The sequence below is a fragment of the Gallinula chloropus genome (genome assembly GCF_964237585.1).
Source record: "Gallinula chloropus genome assembly, chromosome: 1".
In the NCBI taxonomy this organism is placed as follows: Eukaryota; Metazoa; Chordata; class Aves; order Gruiformes; family Rallidae; genus Gallinula; species Gallinula chloropus.
In genome coordinates, this window is record NC_140085.1 from 1,675,021 (window position 1) to 1,696,494 (window position 21,474).

Below are 21,474 nucleotides of genomic sequence, written 5' to 3' on the forward strand. Positions count from 1 at the left end.
TGTCTCTGTGGTCTCCTTGGGACTCGCTCCAACAGCTCCATGTCCCCCTTGTCCTGGGGACCCCCAAGCTGGAGGCAGCATCAGGGGGGTCTGTGTCCCAGAGCAGAGGGGCAGAATCAATCCCCCTTTCCCAGCCCTGCTGGTCCCACTGCTGGGGATGCAGCCCAGGACATGGGTGCTTTTCTGGGCTCCCAGTGCATATTGCTGGGTCAGGTTGATCTTCTCATCCCTCAGCACACCCAAGCCCTTCTCCTGAGGGTTCTCAATCCATTCTCCCCCAGCCTGTCATTGTGCTTGGGATTGCCCTGACCTATGGCCAGGACCTTAGCCTTGAACTTCATGCAGTTTGTATGGTCCCACCTCTCCATCCTGTCAAGGCATTTGGATGGCAATTCCTCTCAGGCATTTAACTCATGGGAACCTTCTTGGTTCCTAATGCATTGGTAGCTCCAGGCTCTTCTCTGTTGCTCAACACTCCATCCCTCTTCCCTGCTAAGTCTAGTTGAAAGCTCTCCACTTAAGTCTGCTCAGCTTGTTGGTAAAGACACTCCTGCCCCATTTGGCCAGGTGAATCCTACCAGCTTCCAACAGAGCCAGCTTCTCAAAGGTAGATCCATGATCACAGAAGCCAAACCCTTGAGTATGGCACCAGCCAGGCATCCACCAGTTCAATTCATCTCCTCTTTCCTCTGTCTGGGAGGATAGAGGAGAAGACCACTTGTGCTCCAGATCCTTTTAATGTTGCTCCAAGGGATATATAATTCTTTTTGATGGCTTGCAGTACCATCAGATGTAGGAGTAAATGATAATTTTTAGGCTTCCCCAGGCTCTTTGGTGACATTGTGAATGTCAGCCCCTAGTAGACAGCAAACAGCCCGTGTTGTAACAGACGTTGGAGCAGGGAACAGGGTGATCTGGGCTTGCCCAACCTCTTACGCAAGGCGCTGTGTGAACACAGTGTGCCACATGATGGGTCAACGGTTGTGTTCAGCTGTACTAGACAATGAGTCTGGTGGGTGCTCAGAAGGGAGCCCACCCAATATTTCAGGGACCTGTGGCAATAAGATCTACAGTGCTGTGTCCACACAGCGATGTGCATCGTGGAGAGGCTGCTTCCCAATCCTTGCTGGTGTTTGGGTGTCTCTGCTCAGCTCCACAGCACCCAGGCTCTTGTTCAACTCTGCTGAGCTGGCTGGGTGTATTTCTGCGTGCTGGGGTAGTCACAGCCTTAGCAGGAAAGATTGGCAAACAAAGGAAAAGAAGGAGAAAGAACAACGAGACAGCAACGTGACACCTCTCTTATAAGTCACTTATTACTCAAAGTTAATTAGTCATTAACGTGTCTGTACTGTGCCGTTGCAGAGATTGCAGCAGAAGAGAATGCCAAGGGCTACTACTCAGTGAAAAAATGAAGGGATGAGATGGAGTAAGTATTTTTGGGGTAGTCCTACAGTCAGTAAGGGCAGCATCAAGAGCAGTCAGGCTCCCACCACGTAGCAGCGCATCTCTGATTTCCAGATCCACTGATGTTTCCAGCTCCTGCTGACATACCAAGGCTGGAATTCTGGTGTTGCTGGTCCTAAACACAGCTAGCCTAGGAGTAAGAGAAAAGGCTTTCTGTGTTGCCATGCCATAGTACTCAGCTCACTGCTGCCCTGTGAGGGTGTAAAATGAAACCCCTGTAACCACGTGGCTCTTCCCCTAGCAGCCAGGAGAAGGGCTCTGAGCTTCTGCAGCATCTGGAAGGAGAAGCAGAGATGCAAGTCAGAGCACCCTGGTTTCCACCTTGGTTATGACTGTTCAGCCACCACCAGCAATGAAACACAAGTACTTCAGCTTTGGGAATGATTCTGTTGAGGATTTCTGGTCACAGCTCCTCCTTCAATGATCTTTCCTTGAGAAAAGAAGCCTGAGAGGGGATCTGATCAATGGTTCTCAAGAGCTGAAGGGTGGGACACAGGGGGCCATGGGCAGCCTCTGCTCAGTGTCTGTGGGGACAGGACAAGGGGCGATGGGCTCAAGTTGGAGCACAGGGAGTTCCCCCCCAATCTGGGGCAGAACTTCTTCCCAGTGAGGGTGAGGGAGCCCTGGGACAGGCTGCCCAGGGGGTGTGGAGTCTCCTTCTCTGGAGAGATTCCAGCCCCATCTGGACACTGACCTGTGTGACCTGTCCTAGGGACTCTGCTTTGGCAGGGGGTTGGACCTGATGATCTCTGGAGGTCCCTTCCAACCCTTATGATTCTGTGAGTCTGTGATCTTTTCATGTTTCCTCTATTATAAAAACAAGGAATTCAAGGGAATTTTGTCATCATTTCACTGGGGAGAGTAACTGGAACCTCTGGAGGCTTGATCATTTTTAACTGGAACCTCTGGAGGTCTGACCATTTTTATCTGGACTTTCTGTGTTGCTGCTTGTTGCCTGATGGCATTTTGGGCTGTGCAAGAAGAGAGCCCATGATCTAACTCTGGTGGGGACCTAGTTCCTGGCAATAGTCTAATTTGGCTTCTTTGAAAGGATGACTCATAACGTTCTGGCACATTGACAAGTCCAAAATAAAGAAGTAGTCATTTGAAGATTTATTTCCTCTTTTATTGAGAAAGGAAGATGAATGATGCCAGCAGATGCTGTCAGTCACTCTTGGTAAAGAAAATAGTTGGATTGGAATGAGTCAGCTGGGAGGTGGAAGCAGCAGTTCCTGAAAACCATAGTGTCCTCCTGCTGAAAGACTATGCACAGTGACAAAGCCAATGATTAGCTTTGAGATGATTGTTGACTGTGTGGGGCAGCATCAGGAGACCCAGGTTTGTACACTTCACACAGCTGGATGGCTTAGGACCTGTGGCCTCCCTCCCTTTTCCCTGCCATGTGTGATTCATGGGGCAGGTGATGACAGAGAAATACGTGGAAACGCTGAGTTTCTCTTTGGTTTTCTCCTGTCTCCTAGAATCATAGAACCATAGACTGCTTTGGGTTGGAAAGGACCTCAAAGAGCATCTAGTTTCAGCCGCCCTTCCATGGGCAAGGACACCCTCACTAGATCAGGTTTCCATATAATATGAAGCATGAGAGATTGGTTTGGTTGTTGCTGGTGACTGTAGTATTTCTGTGTGTCTCTAACATTAATTTCTGAAGCTATTAGGTAGCTTCAGCCCAATTTGACAGCAAGGAGGTGGGTTCACAGACTGGTTTCTCCCATTTTCCAGAAAATCAGTGGTCTGATGGAGAACCCTCTGCCTCTCCTACTCATGAGAATATCCAAAGGGTGAACCGTCCGCTAAGCTGCTGCAGAGAGAGTCCAGCTGGGAGAAGGTCACCAGTAGCTCAAGGTAATTCTGAATAAATGTTTGAATTTGTGGGGACCCCTAAACAAAACCATGAGCCCCATGGGGTCTGCAATACAAGAAAGATATAGAAGTGTTGGAGAGGGGTCAGAGGAGACACGGAGATGATCAGAGGGCTGGAGCAGCTCCCCTATGGAGAGAGGCTGAGGGAGCTGGGCTGGGTCAGCCTGGAGAAGGCTGTGGGGGGACCTCATTGCACCTTCCAGTCCCTGAAGGGACCCCAGGAACAGGAGGGGAATGGGCTTGTTAAAGGGCAGAGACTGGCAGGACAAGGGGCTGGAGTGAAGCTGGAGGAGGGAAGGGGGAGATGAGATATTGGGGGGAAGTTCTTTGCAGAGAGAGTGGTGAGGGGCTGGAAGGGGCTGCCCAGAGAGGGGGTGGGTGCCCCATCCCTGGGGGTGTTCAAGGCCAGGTTGGCTGGGGCCCTGGGCAACCTTGTGTAGCTCCTGCCTGTGGCAGGGGGGTTGGAGCTCTGTGATCCTTGGGGTCCCTTCCAACCCAGACCAGTCTGGGATTCTGTGATTCTATGGCTGGCTGATACCCAGCGGGATGGTACTTTCATTGACATGGTTGTTGGAACAGATTAAATCAGGTCTAAAAGGCAAAATGCAAACACATGGAAATACCATAAGAGGGTGCTGGAAACTCCAGTATTCACATGCTGCAGAGATTTTGGGCAGGCACGTCCAGAGAGGAAGGACAATGGCATCCTGGATTATGTCAGACAGTGTGGCCAGTAGGTCTGGGGAGGGGATTGTGCCCTGGACTGGGCACTGGGGAGGCTGCAGCTGGAGTGCTGGGTCCAGTTCTGGGCTCCTCAGCACCAGAAGGACATGGGGGTCCTGGAGCGAGTCCAGAGAAGGGCAACCAGGCTGGGGAAGGGGCTGGAGGGTGAATCCTCTGAGGAGCAGCTGAGGGAGCTGGGGGTGTTGAGCCTGGAGAAGAGGAGGCTGAGGGGAGACCTTCTCCCCACCTGCCCTGCCCTGCCAGGAGGGTGCAGAGAGGTGGGCGATGGTCTCTGCAGCCAGGGGCCAGGAGCTGGGCCAAGGGGCAATGGGCTCAAGCTGCCCCAGGGCAGGGTCAGCTCAGCTGGGAGGGCAAAGTTCTTCCCTGGCAGAGTTGTGGGGCTGTGGCACAGGCTGCCCAGGGAGGGGGCTGAGTCCCCAGCCCTGAGGGTGTTGAACAGGGGGGAGATGAGGTGCTCAGGGAGCTGGTTCAGCACAGGAAAAGAACGGTTGGACTTGATGATCTTAAAGGGCTTTTCCAACCTGGTGATTCTGTGACCTTTTTCTCCCCTGGCAGTAAACAGTCCTGTAGTAATTAAACAAAGGGACCATTTACAATTGGGCTGATAGTGGCTTGTGTGAGGCTGACATTGGCCATACCATTCTTACTTCAGACTATCTGCAGATCCAGGCAAGCGATCCTGTTCAGCTGAGTGGTATTTAGAGTGGATTCTTTTCTCAGAGATGGAAATTTAGATTGAATCCATCATCCTCCTCCACAACCACTTCTTTCCCTTCCTTCCCACTTCAACTTCCGATCTCTAATCTATCACCTTCTGTGTAATCCTGTGCTCTCCTTACATAGTCACAGAATGACTTGGGTGGGAAGGGACCTCCAGAGATCATGGGGTCCAACCCCCTGCCAAAGCAGGGTCCCTAGGACAGGTCACACAGGTCGGTGTCCAGATGGGGCTGGAATCTCTCCAGAGAAGGAGACTCCACACCCCCTGGGCAGCCTGTCCCAGGGCTCCCTCACCCTCACTGGGAAGAAGTTCTTCCCCAGATTGGGGGGGAACTCCCTGTGCTCCAACTTGAGCCCATCGCCCCTTGTCCTGTCCCCACAGACACTGAGCAGAGGCTGCCCATGGCCCCCTGGGTCCCACCCTTCAGCTCTTGAGAACCAGTGATCAGATCCCCTCTCAGGCTTCTTCTCTCCAGGCTGAACAGCCCCAGCTCCCTCAGCCTTTCCTCCCAGGGGAGATGCTCCAGGCCTTTCAGCATCTCTGTCCCTCCTCTGGACTCTCTCCAGGAGATCCCTGGCTTTTTTATCCCAGGGAGCCCAGAACTGGACACAACACTCCAGGTGGGGCCTGACCAGGGCAGAGCAGAGGGGGAAAAGGGCAGAGTAGAGGGGGAAGAAGATCACCTGGCAGTTGCCCACGCTGCTGGCAGCTGGTGACAAAGCTTGGCCCTGCTACCAAGCTCAAGGTGGTGGTGTTTTGAGACTGTGGCACCTTTCTGAGAACTCAGGAAGCGCTGAGTCAACGTTGAGTTCCTCAGATCAGCACCCAGGTTTAACTCCTTACATACACCAATGCCAGCCCACAGCTCTAGTTTCTCTTTGGGTGAAGTAAAACAAACACACAGGCACCAAGACCTCCTGCAAAGTCTTGCTCAGTATCAGCTACCTAAAGAACCAGTTGGGAGTTAGGACAGTGACTGGTTTGTGTTTCTGGGTGTGCTTAATGCCAAGAACAGCAGTTTAGAGGCAGAGAAGGAAAAGGCAGAAGATAAAAGTCTCTGTATTACCCGGCTCTTTGATTTCAGGCCTGAGTGTTTGTGGGTTTGTGTGGCTGGGTGCTGGTGGAGAAGGGGGGCTGCAGGGGTGGGTTCTGCAAGGAGCAGCCAGCAGCTCTCTGCAGGCCCCACAGAGCAAACACCAGCTGGCTCAAGGCTGGAGTCGCTGCTGACCAAGGCTGAGCCCATCAGTGATGGTCACAGCGCCTCTGGGATCACATTTAGGAGAAAAAACCCACAAAGAGCTGCTTTTTGCCCCCAGAGGAGGGAGTGAGAAGGTGTGAGGAGCTGTGCAGGCACCAAGGGCAGGGAAGGAGGGCAGGGGGCAGCCCAGGTGCTGGAGGAGAGATGCCCCCGCAGCCCCTGGAGAGGCCCATGGTGGAGCAGGTGGACCAGCCCCAGACCCCCCCTGCAGCCCGTGAGAGACCCCAGGCTGGAGCAGGGGGAGACAGACAGGAGATGCTGGGACCCACGCTGGGGCAAGGCCCTGGCAGGACCTGCAGAGACACAGAGAGGAGACAGACCCACGCTGGAGCAGGTTTGCTGGGGGGGGGGGACGACTTGTGACCCTGTGGGGTCCAGGCTGGAGCAGTCTGGGCCTGAGAGACGCTCTGTGCTTGCTGCCTGCACCCATAGCTGAGACCCACACTGGGGAAGAGCTGAAGCCCCACAGGAAAGGACTCAGGTTGGAGAAGTTCCTGGACTGTCTGCCATGGGTGGGACCCCACGGTGCAGAAGGGGAAGGGGGTGAGGAATGTGTCTCCCCAGCTAAGAAGCTAAAACAACTGGTGAGGAACTGACCCAAACCCCCATTCCCCCAGTCCCTGCCCCTCCCTGAGCCACAATGGGGGGAAGAAGGGAGTGAAATCCTGACTCAAGTGATGTCTCCAGTCAGGATTTCACTCCCTGTCCCAACCTGGCCTTCCCCCCCCTCACTGAGCCCCCTCCCCAGCTGTCCAGGAGCACCAGCCGCCCTCCATCCGACACCCCCTGTGTCCCCAGTTCAACCTCCCAGCATCTCCCTGTGTCCCACACCAGCTCCAGGGGCTCCTCCAGCCTCCCCTACTCCCTGTCAATACCTCCAGTGCCACCACCATCCCTTCCCTCACACACACCAGTGTCCCCAGTACCACAAACACCAGCTCTCAGCCCATCTTCCTTCTCAAATGCACGTACCCCAGTGCCCCCAGTACCACCTGCCCACAGCCCAATTCCCCTGAATACCACCTGCCATACACCCATCCCCCTAGTACCACCTCTGCACACACCAGTATCCCCCTCCCCACACCCCAGTGCCCCCAGTACCACCTGCCCACGCATCCCACTGCCCACTACTCCCTAACCAATGCTCCCAGTATCCCACCTCCCCCTGTGCTGCTGTTACCCCTTCTACACATACCAGTGCTCCCAGTATCTCCCTCCCCACATACACCAGTACATCCACTGCCCCACTTCCCCACACCAGTACCCCCAGTACCCTCTCCCCACATACACCAATATCCTCAGAATCTCCTACACATTGTAGTACCTCCACAATCCCCCCAAGTAAACTCTTCCCACATACACCAGTATTCCCAGTACCCATTCCCCCTATACACTGGTACCCCCAGTACCCCTCCACGCACACCCCAGTACTGCCCAGTACCTCTTCCCCCTCTGCACCAGTATCCCCAGTAACCCCTGTCTCCTGAACCAGTATCCCCAGTAACCCCTGTCTCCTGCAGCAGTATCCCCAGTAAACCATGTCCTGCACCAGTACCCCTTCCCTCTCCACACCAGTATCCCCAGTAACCTGTCTCCTGCACCAGTATCCCCAGTAACCCGTCTCCTGCACCAGTATCCCCAGTAACCCGTCTCCTACACCAGTATCCCCAGTAACCCGTCTCCTGCACCAGTATCCCCAGTAACCCCCGTCTCCTACACCAGTATCCCCAGTAACCCATCTCCTGCACCAGTATCCCCAGTAACCCGTCTCCTACACCAGTATCCCCAGTAACCCATCTCCTGCACCAGTATCCCCAGTAACCCCTGTCTCCTGCACCAGTATCCCCAGTAACCCATCTCCTGCACCAGTACCCCTTCTCTCTATGCACCAATATCCCCAGTAACCCCTGTCTCCTGCACCAGTATCCCCAGTAACCCATCTCCTGCACCAGTACCCATTCTCTCTTTGCACCAGTATCCCCAGTAACCCCTGTCTCCTGCACCAGTATCCCCAGTAACCCATCTCCTGCACCAGTACCCCTTCTCTCTCTGCACCAGTATCCCCAGTAACCAGTCCCCCGGTACCAGTAGGCCCATCCCCCGCCTGACCCGCACGGCCCGGGCACTACAAGTCCCGGCAGCCCCCGCGGCCGGCGCCGGCAGCCCGCAGGCGGAGCGGAGGAGGCCCGAGGAGGCCGGAGCGGCCGGCGGGCCCCGGCAGGCCCGGGCCATGGAGACCCTCACAGGCAGCGGGTCCCTGCGGGGCGACATCAGTACGTGGCTGGGACGTGGGGGGGACGCGGCCTGGGGCTGGCGAGGGCGCTGGGGGGTCGGGTCGATCTGCTTTGAGAGGTGTTTAGATGCGGGGCTGGTGTCAGCGGCGTGGGTTGGGGGTGGGCAGGTGGGTTGGGGGCTGGGCAGGTGTGTTGGGGGTGGGCAGGGTGGGTTGGGGCTTGGCAGGGTGGTCAGGGGCTAGGCAGGTGGGTTAGGGGTGGGCAGGTGGGTTGGGGCTGGGCAGGTGGGTTGGGGGTGGGCAGGTGGGTTAGGGGTGGGCAGGGTGGGTTGGGGGCTGGGCAGGTGGGTTGGGGGTGGGCAGGAGTGGTCAGGGGCTAGGCAGGTGGGTTAGGGGCTGGGCAGGGTGGGTTGGGGCTGGGCAGGAGTGGTCAGGGGCTGGGCAGGAGTGGTCAGGGGCTGAGCAGGGTGGGTTAGGGGTGAGCAGGGTGGGTTAGGGGTGGGCAGGGTGGGTTGGGGCTGGGCAGGGTGGGTTAGGGGTGGGCAGGATGGTTTGGGGCTGGGCAGGTGGGTTAGGGGTGGGCAGGTGGGTTGGGGCTGGGCAGGTGGGTTAGGGGTGGGCAGGGTGAGCTAGGGGTGTGCAGGATGGTTTGGTGGGGGGGCAGGATGGTTTGGGGGGGTCGACAGGGTGGGTTGGGGTAGGCAGGGTGGGGTAGGCAGAGGGAAGGGTGAGATTGCAGCCTTCCAGTCCCTGAAGGGAGCAGAGGAACAGGAGGGGAATGGGCTTGTTAAAGGGCAGAGACTGGCAGGACAAGGGGGATGGAGTGAAGCTGGAGGAGGGAAGGGGGAGATGAGATATCAGGGGGAAGTTCTTTGCAGAGAGAGTGGTGAGGGGCTGGAAGGGGCTGCCCAGAGAGGGGGTGGATGCCCCATCCCTGGGGGTGTTCAGGGCCAGGTTGGCTGGGGCCCTGGGCAACCTTGTGTAGCTCCAGGCCTGGAGGTTGGTGTCCCTGCCTGTGGCAGGGGGTTGGAACTCTGTGATCCTTGGGGTCCCTTCCAACCCAGACCAGTCTGGGATTCTGTGATTCTGTGAAACATCCCGTGGTGAGAAATACCCCTCTCATTCCCAGCTCTCTCTTCTAGCTGCCAGCCTGTGTTCACCTTCTGCTTCTGCAAGTTGGAGCACAGGGAGTTCCCCACCAATCTGGGGCAGAACTTCTTCCCAGTGAGGGTGAGGGAGCCCTGGGACAGGCTGCCCAGGGGGTGTGGAGTCTCCTTCTCTGGAGAGATTCCAGCCCCATCTGGACACAGACCTGTGTGACCTGTCCCAGGGAGCTGCTTTGGCAGGGGGGTTGGACCTGATGATCTCTGGAGGTCCCTCCTACGATTCTCCCCAGCACAGAGCCTGGTTTTTCTCCACGTGTGGGATCTTAACTTAGTTCCTTCTTCATTTCCTCTGTCCCCTCCAGGCTTCTGGGCCGATCGAACCCCCGTTCACGAAGCAGCGCGGCGGGGAGAGCTCCGGCAGCTGCAGCAGCTGATAGAGAGCGGCGCCTGCGTCAACGCCGTCACCTACGACTCCATCACCCCCTTGCACGAGGCCAGCCTGAGAGGCCAAACCCAGTGTGTCAAGCTCCTGCTTGCTGCAGGGGCACAGGTATGTATCCAGGTCTGATCCAGATGGGAACATCATCTTGATGTCTGAAGTGATTTATGGAATCCCAGACTGGTCTGGGTTGGAAGGGACCTCAAGGATCACAGAGCTCCCACCCCCCTGACACAGGCAGGGACACCAACCTGCCACCAACCTATTTCTGGGACATAGCTCTAGGCTCTTCTTGGTCACCCTGGCTGCTCTTGGTGGTGAGCAGAGGATGGCAGGCCTCTTGAGAAGGTGTTTCAGTTTGATGATGGCTTAAATAAAATGCCTGGCAGTTTCTCTGTCTCCCCTTGCCCTCCTCAGTGATGCACCAACAGAGCCTGGGCTGACTGGACATCTTAATTTCACAGATTCCCAGAATGTTAGGAGTTGGAAGAGACCTCAAAAGCTCATCTAGTCCAACCCCCCCTGACAGAGCAGGGTCACCCAGACTGAACCACACAGGAATGCATCCAGGACCATGGGGTTTGAATGTCTCCAGAGAAGGAGACACCACAGCCTCTCTGGGCAGCCTGTCCCAGGGCTCAGGCACCCTCACAGGGAAAAAGTTTCTCTTCACATTCCCATGGAACTTCCTCTGCTCCAGCTTGCCCCTGTTGCCCCTTGTCCTGTTGCTGTCATCACTGAGCAGAGCCTGGCTCCATCCTCCTGACTCTCACCCTTTACATATTTATGGACATTAATAAGATCACCTTCAAGACACATCTGGACACCGACCTGTGTGACCTGTCCTAGGGACCCTGCTTTGGCAGGGGGTTGGGCTCAATGATCTCTGGAGGTCCCTTCCAGCCCCTACAATTCCATGAGTTGTGTTAACAAGGTCACCTTATTAATGCCATCTAATAATTCAGATCACCTGAGTTTCTGAAGTTGAGTTGAATCAAGGGACCAGAAGGGAAGCAGGGGACAAGCAGGGGATTTGTATTTATTCTTTTGTTTCTTCTTCTATTTATTTTATTATGGAAACAAAAATTAGCTAAACAGGGTCTTTAGGTATAGCTGGCAACAACTGTCTTCAAGAGCTTGTGACTCTTCATGTGCTGAAGGCAACAGTCTTCAGAGTGAAGCCAGCGAAGCTCCGTGGTCCTCAGTGCAAAGTCACCCAGCTTGGCTGGGTCTGCTGATGAAGCTGGGCCTGCACTAAAGCAGGTGAGGCAGTTCTGGGCTCCCTGGGATAAAACAGCCAGGGATCTCCTGGAGAGAGTCCAGAGGAGGGACAGAGATGATGAAAGGCCTGGAGCATCTCCCCTGGGAGGAAAGGCTGAGGGAGCTGGGGCTGTTCAGCCTGGAGAGAAGAAGCCTGAGAGGGGATCTGATCACTGGTTCTCAAGAGCTGAAGGGTGGGACACAGGGGGCCATGGGCAGCCTCTGCTCAGTGTCTGTGGGGACAGGACAAGGGTGATGGGCTCAAGTTGGAGCACAGGGAGTTCCCCCCCAATCTGGGGAAGAACTTCTTCCCAGTGAGGGTGAGGGAGCCCTGGGAGAGGCTGCCCAGGGGGTGTGGAGTCTCCTCTGGGGATATTCCAGCCCCATCTGGACACCGACCTGTGTGACCTGTCCTAGGGACCCTGCTTTGGCAGGGGGTTGGACTTGATGATCTCTGGAGGTCCCTTCCAACCCCTACAGCTCTGTGAGTTACGTTGTGTTAACACAATCATGACACTTGTACCCTTCCCCAGGAGAGCAGTAGAAAAATACAGTGATGGATATAAACTTGTGACATCAATATCCATCTGTGCCCTGAGCTCGATGGGACCAGCACAAGCCAGGCTGCTGGCAGTACCCACCAGCTTTTCCCTTAGCCCAGACTACTTCTAGGGTGAGAAGAAGTAAAAACACAGGTAAGAGAGTGCTGCCACACAGCAGCCACCAGGTACCTGATGGTTTTCTCCCTGCCTTGAAGGTGGATGCCAGGAACATCGATGGCAGCACTCCCCTCTGCGACGCCTGCGCCTCGGGTAGCATCGAGTGTGTCAAGGTGCTGCTGTCCCACGGTGCCAAGGTGAACCCTCCCCTTTACACAGCATCTCCTCTCCATGAAGCCTGCATGAATGGTAAGCCCACAGGGTCTGGTCTTTGTGCTTGGAAAAAGAAAACCCAAGTGCAGAACAGAAGCCACCACTGAGTATCTTAAACTGACCGTAAACTGCTCGTCAGACTGTTGGGCAGAGGGCAGGTCGTGTCCTTTCCCTCTGATCCCAGTTGACATGGGATAAATTAAGACATGAGACCATCTTAATCAGGGAGTTCTGTCCCAGACCCCATCCTGCTTGTTCAGAGCTGATGGATGAAGATGTCAGGTGGGAAGAAGGTGCCAGGGACTCTTTGGGTTGGCATCTGGCAGCATCTTGCTTGACAGCTGTGAGGAGGAGAAGGACCTGGGGGTGTTGGGTGAGCTCAGAATGACCATGAGCCAGCAGTGTGCTCAGGCAGCCAGGAAAGCCAACAGCATCCTGGCTTGTATCAAAAATAGTGTGGCCAGTAGGGCTGGGGAGGGGATTGTGCCCCTGGACTGGGCACTGGGGAGGCTGCAGCTGGAGTGCTGGGTCCAGTTCTGGGCTCCTCAGCACCAGAAGGACATGGAGGTCCTGGAGTGAGTCCAGAGAAGGGCAACCAGGCTGGGGAAGGGGCTGGAGGGCAAATCCTCTGAGGAGCAGCTGAGGGAGCTGGGGGTGTTCAGCCTGCAGAAGAGAAGGCTGTGGGGGGACCTCATTGCACCTTCCAGTCCCTGAAGGGACCCCAGGAACAGGAGGGGAATGGGCTTGTTAAAGGGCAGAGACTGGCAGGACAAGGGGGCTGGAGTGAAGCTGGAGGAGGGAAGGGGGAGATGAGATATTGGGGGGAAGTTCTTTGCAGAGAGAGTGGTGAGGGGCTGGAAGGGGCTGCCCAGAGAGGGGGTGGGTGCCCCGTGTCTGGGGGTGTTCAAGGCCAGGTTGGCTGGGGCCCTGGGCAACCTTGTGTAGCTCCAGGCCTGGAGGTTGGTGTCCCTGCCTGTGGCAGGGGGGTTGGAGCTCTGTGACCCTTGGGGTCCCTTCCAACCCAGAGCAGTCTATGCCATACTCTCCCCTCTGAGCTGGGTTCTTTCTTTTGTCTCCTTTCCTACAGGCAGCTCAGAGTGTGTTCAGCTCCTCATCGACGTCGGTGCCAACTTGGAGGCTCACGACTGCCATTTCGGGACCCCCCTACATGTGGCCTGTGCCAGGGAGCACCTGGACTGTGCAAAGTTGTTACTCAAGGCAGGTATGTCAGCCACAGGCTCAGTGCTCAGTGTTTACCTCAGGATTCTTGTTGAAGAGCTTCTTCATCCACAGCTTAATAGAGGTGACAAAGGTGAAAGGTTTTTCCTTTCCATGAGCAAAGCTTCATCCTTAACTATTTTTCCAGCCTGTGGCTGTTGGTACCCAGTTTGTGATGTTTCCCAATGACATTCCCATTCTCTTATTCTCCTAAAATTCAGAACTCTTCAGCCACCTAGAGCAAGCTTTCAGCTTCTTCCCAAAAATGGTATCAATGGGTGGGCATGCGTTCAGCTTTGACGTCAGGGTGGGGTGGTGTGGGATGGGTCTCAGGGAGAGACGTCAGGGTTTGATGTGGTACAGAAAAGCAGGGATGAAGTCACCTCATACCCCAGGCAGATCTGGTTAGTGTTACACCCAGAGGAGTTTGCTGGATGTTCCTGTCAGTGTTCTGTGCTGCAGTTTTCTCATCCTGGTTTTCCTGCTGGAGTTGGATGTCTTGGCTTTGTCAACCAGTCTTGTTGCTCTTCTCTGGACTTTGAGGTCCAGGCTGGGGAAGGGGCTGGAGGGCAAATCCTCTGAGGGAGCTGGGGGTGTTGAGCCTGGAGAAGAAGAGGCTGAGGGGAGACCTTCTCCCCACCTCCCCTGCCCTGCCAGGAGGGTGCAGAGAGGTGGGCGATGGTCTCTGCAGCCAGGGGCCAGGAGCTGGGCCAAGGGGCAATGGGCTCAAGCTGCCCCAGGGCAGGGTCAGCTCAGCTGGGAGGGTAAAGTTCTTCCCTGGCAGAGTTGTGGGGCTGTGGCACAGGCTGCCCAGGGAGGGGGCTGAGTCCCCAGCCCTGGGGGTGTTTAACAGAGGGGAGATGAGGTGCTCAGGGATCTGGGGCAGCACAGGACAGGGATGGTTGGACTTGATGATCTTAAAGGTCTTTTCCATCCTTGTGATTCTGGGATTCTGTAATTCTGTGCACCAGGAGATTTGGCCCAGAGCTGGTGATTTGTTTCATCGAACGTGAGTTGTCCAAAAATTTACACAACTAAGCTAGTTTGTTTCCAGCTGTTCCAGTTTCCTGTCTTGGGCTCCCCTTAATTGATTCCCCAGAAATGCCTTTTCCTCCTTATTAATTAGAAGCATTCACTATAGCCAGACATATCTACACATCAGTTGTTTGGATTCCCTGAGGTTCAGCTCACACCCGCTCAGCGAATCAGCTGATGAACTGGAAGTAGATGCAGGGAGCCTGGAAGAGCCCCTTGCTGTCAGCTTATAAAACCCAAACTTCCTTAGGGAAAAAAATACCCACAGCTAAAATGTGATGCTGGGGAAGTGTCTGACAGGACCTGCAACATCTCATAGGTCTGGCGTATTTCTGTTCAAATCCTTAACAGAGTTGTCACTGCTTGCCTTGAATATCTGAAGGGTGGGACCCAGGGGGCCATGGGCAGCCTCTGCTCAGTGTCTGTGGGGACAGGACAAGGGGTGATGGGCTCAGGTTGGAGCACAGGGAGTTCCCCCCCAATGTGGGGCAGAACTTCTTCCCAGTGAGGGTGAGGGAGCCCTGGGACAGGCTGCCCAGGGGGTGTGGAGTCTCCTTCTCTGGAGAGATTCCAGCCCCATCTGGACACCGACCTGTGTGACCTGTCCTAGGGACCCTGCTTTGGCTGGGGGGTTGGACCCCATGATCTCTGGAGGTCCCTTCCAACCCCTGTGATTCTGTGTTCTGTGAACGAGAGTGCTCCACTGAGATCACAGAATCATAGAATCATAGAATGGTCTAGGTTGGAAGGGACCCCAAGGATCACAGAGCTCCAACCCCCCTGCCACAGGCAGCGACACCAACCTCCAGGCCTGGAGCTACACAAGGTTGCCCAGGGCCCCAGCCAACCTGGCCTTGAACACCTCCAGGGACGGGGAATCCACCCCCTCTCTGGGCAGCCTGTTCCAGCACCTCACCACCCTTTCTGTAAAAAACTTCCCCCTAATATCTAATCTAAACCTTCCCTCCTTTAGCTTTAGCCCATTCCCCCTTGTCCTGCCATTATCTGCTCTTTTAAAAAGTTGAATCCCCTCCTGCTTATAAGCTCCATTCAGGGACTGGAAGGTGCAATGAGGTCCCCCCACAGCCTTCTCTTCTCCAGGCTGAACACTCCCAGATGCCTGGGAGTGGCTCTTCACTGGCTTTGGGCATCACAGCTTCAGGAAGCAACTCCAAACACCACACTCAGCAGCTTATTTACCCAGCAACACAGCCTAAAAGCTCTTTTCTGCAAGGAAAACAGAAAGCTGGAGAAGAAAACTCATCCCTTGCCCGGCACTGAGAACTTGTTTGGCAGTTTGGTTTCCTGTTTGTGCTGTTTGGTTTGGATCCTGTTCTGGCCCTGCGTGTTCTAACAGCACTTCTCTCTCCAGTTGAGCCTTCTCCTTATGTTTGGGTCAAGTGAGGCTTTCATGAACCTGTTTGTTTCTCTTCCTGGCCTCAGGGGCGAACGTCAACGCTGCTAAACTCCACGAGACAGCCCTTCACCACGCAGCCAAGGTGAAGAACGTGGATCTGGTGGAGATGCTGATTGAATTTGGAGGGAACATCTATGCCAGGGACAACCGAGGAAAGAAACCGTCAGATTACACCTGGAGCAGCAGCCCCACAGCAAAGTGCTTTGAGTACTATGAAAGTAAGTGAGGGGTGATCCCCTGCCCCAGGAATTTAGGGGGTTGTCAGGTCTGTTGCATCAGATTCATAGTCTGGTTTGGTTTCTAGATCCTTGTGGTGGTTTGGCCCTGGCTGGAGGGCAGACACCCACCAAAGCTGCTCCATCACTGCCCTTTGCAGCTGGGCAGGGGGGAAAATAGCTATTGAGAGGCTCAGGAGTGGAGATAAGGACAGGGAGAGATCATTCTGCAATCAGTGTCACGGGCAGAACAGACTCAACGTGGAATAAAGGACAGAAAACTCTAATTGATGACCCTGCCCTGCACCCCCAGTGACACCAGAGTCGGGTGATGAAAAGTGGGACCAGATCTTACAGCACCTCCCCTCACCCCTCCCTTCTCAGCAGACTCTACGTTAGTCCCAGGGCTCCCTCACCCTCACTGGGAAGAAGTTCTTCCCCAGACTGGTGGGGAACTCCCTGTGCTCCAACTTGAGCCCATCGCCCCTTGTCCTGTCCCCACAGCCCACTGAGCAGAGGCTGCCCATGTCCCCCTGTCTGCTGAGCTTCAGCCCTAACTTTGGATCCCTTTTTCTCCTTCTAGAAACACCTCTGAGCCTGTCACAGCTCTGCAGGGTCACGGTGAGGAAAGCCGCCGGGCAGCGAGCGCTGGAGAAGATCTCCAAGCTCAATATCCCTCCCCGATTAATCCAGTACCTGTCCTACAACTGACATGGCTGAAGATGACCTGGAAGGACAATAACTTTAGCTCCTGCAGTATTAAGTGTCCATTTCTTTCTCTTCTACCTACCTCCCCTCAAGAAACTCATTTTAATTTAAGCAGACTGGTGTAAATAGTATTTCTGAGGCAGCACAACCTCTTCTCCCTGGGCAAGGACAGGCTTGGGCAAGGTGTAGAGCTACCTTGAAGTTGTAACCTCTCCTGGGGTGATCTGTTAAGACTGTCACTATGCTTGGAGCACTCTTTGAGAGGGATTAATCTTGCCTAATTTTACCTGTCTCTAGCCTGAAGGCATCTCTCTGTGATCCAACCAGGCTCCCTGTGCAGGCAGCCAAGAGAAATAGGTGCTTCTGAAGCATGGTTGGGCTGTCCTGTCTCATCTCCTCGTGCTGGGATGGTGCAGTATGTCTTGGGATCACCCTTCTTTGCTGGCTGCAAAGGGATTTAGGGGTGATGCCCTCCAGGATGAACGTGTTTCTGCAGTGGGAGCGCTGGATCCCACCTCTGTGCTGCTGCAACCCAAGTGATGACTACCTAACGCCAAGGGATGAGGCTTGAGAGACCTGCTGGAGGCAAATTTAAGTCCTCAAGAAGCTCAGCACTAATTAAGAGGCACTGCAACCAGCTTTCCATGAGCATCAACGAGCTTTGGCTTGACACCAGCAGTGAGAACGAGACGCTACCAGGTCAGGGTTGACTTCTTCTCACTGTGGCAGGGGGGTTGGAGCTCTGTGATCCTTGGGGTCACTTCCAACCCAGACCAGTCTGGGATTCTGGGATTCTATGAAGGTGACCCAGCTCTTACTGGAACGTTCTTGGCTATCACCACCTTGGATTTTCAAGCCCAAGCAGGAAGCAGGTCTCTCTGCACCTTCCAAGGATGCTTCTCTCCAGATGGCTGGTCCCAAAGAATATTCCTCCTCTTGCTCTAACTCACTGTGGCCACTCTGTTGGTTTTAGGTGCAATAATCTGTGGAGCTGCTGCCTGGTGGTGCCTGAAGTACAACAAGGACATGTCCCTTGTGTAGGGATGCAGCAGATCCCTGGGGTGCAAACCCATATGTGAAAGGCAGTAGGACTTCTGGGCTCTACCTGGGGTATGGAGACTTATTTTTTCCCCCCCTCTGAGTTTCTCTCTCCATGCTGGAGCCTCTCCAGAGGTTGGCAGTGGGATCCAGCCCTGATGGAACCTCCTGGATTCAGCAGGCACGACTGTGGCTCTGCCCTTTGGTGACTTAGAAACCTTTGGGGTGACACTGGTCTGATCAGAGCCCAAATTGTCTTGTCATCTACCTTCCAGATGAGATGGATATGTGTTTTCTGAAGGCAATTACCTGCTGGATTTGTGGTACTAAGGGGTGAAGCTCCCTGATGTCCCCCACGAGGAGGCTGATGAGAAGAGATTCCTCACAGAATCACCAGGTTGGAAAAGCCCTTTAAGATCATCCAGTCCAACTGTTCCCATCCTGTGCTAAACCAGCTCCTTGAGCACCTCATCTCCCCTCTGTTAAACACCCCCAGGGCTGAGGACTCAACCCCCTCCCTGGGCAGCCTGTTCCAGGCCCTGACAACTCACTGAAATCCAGTGCTGAACATGGCACTGAACTAATCTGTGGCTCTCAACCAACAGCAGTCTCTTGTCTCCTGCCTCTGACATCTCCTGCTCAGCCTGGAGAGGGAGGGAGAAGATAAACATAAGCACAGAGTCAAAGAGCTGAGCTGGAACCCAATGCACTTTAATGGTGACCAGCAGATCACTCTGGGTTTGGTTTGTCATTTTTTGGGGAGGCTCATCTTGCCCCCGTGCCCCTGCATGGGGGAAGAATTGCTGGGGGATTGGGTATTTATAATTCTCTCTGGTTTTAGTGTTTGAAGTAGAAATGTGAAATTACTGAGAAGCTCAGGGAAGCCCTAGAGATGTTTATGGTGGGACTTGTCCCCACAGTTGATGAGATGAAAGGTTTGGTCTTGTATCTTCCAAGGAAACCTTCCTCTGCCCCAAATGCATGTCCTTAGAGATAAAACAGGTGGTAGGAAAACACCCCTTTCAGTAATCTGGGGTGAAACCCTTCCCTTTTGGTTCAAATCCAAGTCCCTTGTTAGGGTGCTCTTTTAACCTTGCCTGAGCTGGTGACATAATGACATAATTCCAAGTGTCCACTGTGAAAACAAAAGACACCTCAAGCTCCTGAGAATAAAATTACAAGTTCCTATTTACATCATCCTTGGTTTTTTTCCCCCCTCTCTTTTAAAATACCTCCCTGGTGGCTTCCAAAGGTTGGTTCTTCTCTTTTTAAATCTCTTTTAAGAGGTCTTGCTCATCAGTGCATGCATCCAGGAAGGATTTCAAAGACAGAGTAGCTCCTTGGGTGTTTGGTAGCAATAACCAGACTTGTTTGGCAGCATTTTTCTGAAGACATCTGCATGTTAGGGCTGTGTCTGGAGGGAGAGGTGCTCCAGGAAAGGCCTTTGAGACCCAACAAGCTACAAAACAACATCTGATGATACAGAGCTGGGAGGAGTGGGTGACACACAGGACACTGTGCTGCCATCCAGAGAGTCCTGGCCAGGCTGCAGAGCTGGGCAGGGAGAAACCAGATGAGGTTCAACAAGAGCAAGTGGAGAGTCTGGCACCTGGGAAGGAATAAGGGCTGGAATCAGGACAGGCTGGGGGGAGCTGCTGGAGAGGAGCTCTGAGGAGAAGGACCTGGGGGTGCTGGTGGGTGACAGGGTGGCCATGAGCCAGCAGTGTGCCCTGGGGGCTGAGAGAGACAGTGGGATCCTGGGGGGCATCAGGAGGAGTGTGGCCAGCAGGTCAAAGGAGGCCAGGTTGGCTGGGGCCCTGGGCAACCTTGTGTAGCTCCAGGCCTAGAGGTTGGTGGCCCTGCCTGTGGCAGGGGGGTTGGAGCTCTGGGACCCTTGGGGTCCTTTCCAACCCAAACCAGTCTGGGATTCCTGCAGTTTTATATGTCTCATCTCTGACCACGTAGAGTTGGCTTCTCTCAGCTAAGGGTTAAAAACCCCATGGAGATCCCAAACACCCAATTCTGCTTTATTTTTGTGTTTGCCTGCCTTCCCCCTTTAATCCAAATCTCAAATCAGGGCATGAATCCAACACAAACCAACCCAAACCCACCAGGCTTGTCCTCCTTTCATCCATCCCCTTCCTGAGTTCCCCAAGCCACAAACCCAGCTGAGCATTTTTAGGCCACCTCTCCTCTCCTGTGGGTTTCTCCTTCCTGTAACCATCAGCTTTGCTATGGGTCCAGCAGCACAGAGAACTGCTTTAGGGAAGCCCAGGTGAGGACAGGGGTTCACTTTCATCCATGAAAGCTGTCTTTGGGAGCGTCATCCACGCTGCTGGTTGGGCTTCTTAAGGTCAGTTTGTGAGGAGGAAGCTTCATCATAGCAGCTTTTCCCCAACTTTGTGAAGTTTGGCCAGAAAAAACAAGGTGTGACTGAAGCTGGTGGCTGGGAAGAAACACTCACAGCTCTGGAGAATCAACTCCTTGTAGCCCCAGCAGCTGTTGCTTTCCCTGGATGAGGTGGAGAGGAGAGAATCCATAGGATCATAGAATAGTCTGGGTTGGAAGGGACCCCAAGGATCACAGAGCTCCAACCCCCCTGCCACAGGCAGGGACACCAACCTCCAGGCCTGGAGCTACACAAGGTTGCCCAGGGCCCCAGCCAACCTGGCCTTGAACACCCCCAGGGATGGGGCACCCACCCCCTCTCTGGGCAGCCCCTTCCAGCCCCTCACCACTCTCTCTGCAAAGAACTTCCCCCTGATATCTCATCTCCCTCTTCCCTCCTCCAGCTTCACTCCAGCCCCCTTGTCCTGCCAGTCTCTGCCCTTTAACAAGCCCATTCCCCTCCTGTTCCTGGGGTCCCTTCAGGGACTGGAAGGTGCAATGAGGTCCCCCCACAGCCTTCTCTTCTCCAGGCTGACCCAGCCCAGCTCCCTCAGCCTCTCTCCATAGGGGAGCTGCTCCAGCCCCCTGATCATCTTCATGGCTCCTCTGACCCCTCTCCAACAGTCCCACATCTTCCTTGTCCTGGGGCCCCAGCTCTGGCCACAGGACTCCAGCTGGGGCCTCACAGGGCAGAGCAGAGAGGGACAATCCCCTCCCTGTCCCTGCTGCCACCCCTCTGCTGATGGAGCCCAGGATCCCATCGCCCTTCCCAGCTGCCAGAGCCACTGCTGGCTCAGGGGAAGCTTCTCCCCCACCAGAACCCCCAGGTCCTTCTCAGCAGGGCTGCTCTCCAGGAGCTCTTCTCCCAGCTGGATCCATGGCTGGGATGGATTTGTACCATCAGTTACATCTCTCTGAGTCTGGGCATAAAGAAGCAGTGGAGAAGGGAGGATGTTGAGTACAAACAGGGTTGGGTTGGGGTCTCTTTTTAATGCCTTCAAGAGAACAAACCCAAGAGCTGCCCCAAGCTTAGCAGCAGCAAACAAAGACCTCATTGTCACCAGGAAAGTGGCATCAGAAGATGAGTAACGCAGCGGTTGCATCACCTTTAGGGCAAGCAGGGGCAAGAAGTGTCTGTTCTACCTCTGAGTTAAAAAATAAACCAGACTTTGGAAGAGCTCGAGTCTTTCCCTCAGTTTCCACACCCCCCTGTTCATCACCACCCCCTCCTTTCGTCAGGGGAACAAGTGGTCTTGCAGGCCCTGGCAAGAAGATGGCGCCTGTCCCACATGCTGGAGGGGGAGATGGTCTAAAACAGATTTGAGGGTGTCTCTGCTGACTTGTGCTTGCTTGAAATCCAGCCTTGGAAAGCTCAGAGGCTACTGATTATCCCATTCCCTGCTCCATGGGTGGCTGGAGCACCAGTTGGTTTGAAATAGGAGGGTTTAAGGCCGAGGTGGTTGTTTTCAAACAGCAC

At 54.7% G+C, this 21,474-nt stretch overlaps 2 protein-coding genes across 2 annotated transcripts in view; one reads left to right on the forward strand and one right to left on the reverse strand.

Moving 5' to 3' along the window:
• The window catches only part of TASOR2 (transcription activation suppressor family member 2), a gene marked incomplete at its 5' end in the record, with an annotated part of 57,397 nt that extends 49,097 nt beyond the window's left edge, over positions 1-8,300 (reverse strand). Inside the window, 2 exons of the mRNA XM_084279227.1 lie at positions 3,884-3,936; positions 8,107-8,300. Of these exons, the coding sequence (XP_084135353.1) occupies positions 3,884-3,936; positions 8,107-8,300 (247 nt within the window). The remainder of the gene's footprint in view (positions 1-3,883; positions 3,937-8,106) is intronic.
• ASB13 (ankyrin repeat and SOCS box containing 13) lies at positions 8,252-18,789 on the forward strand. The gene is made up of 6 exons (XM_084279350.1): positions 8,252-8,341; positions 9,770-9,957; positions 11,864-12,014; positions 13,066-13,200; positions 15,675-15,866; positions 16,447-18,789. Exons 1-6 carry the CDS (start codon positions 8,299-8,301, stop codon positions 16,572-16,574), a joined length of 837 nt encoding a protein of 278 aa, XP_084135476.1. The 5' UTR covers positions 8,252-8,298; the 3' UTR covers positions 16,575-18,789.
• Positions 18,790-21,474: the final 2,685 nt, after the last annotated feature.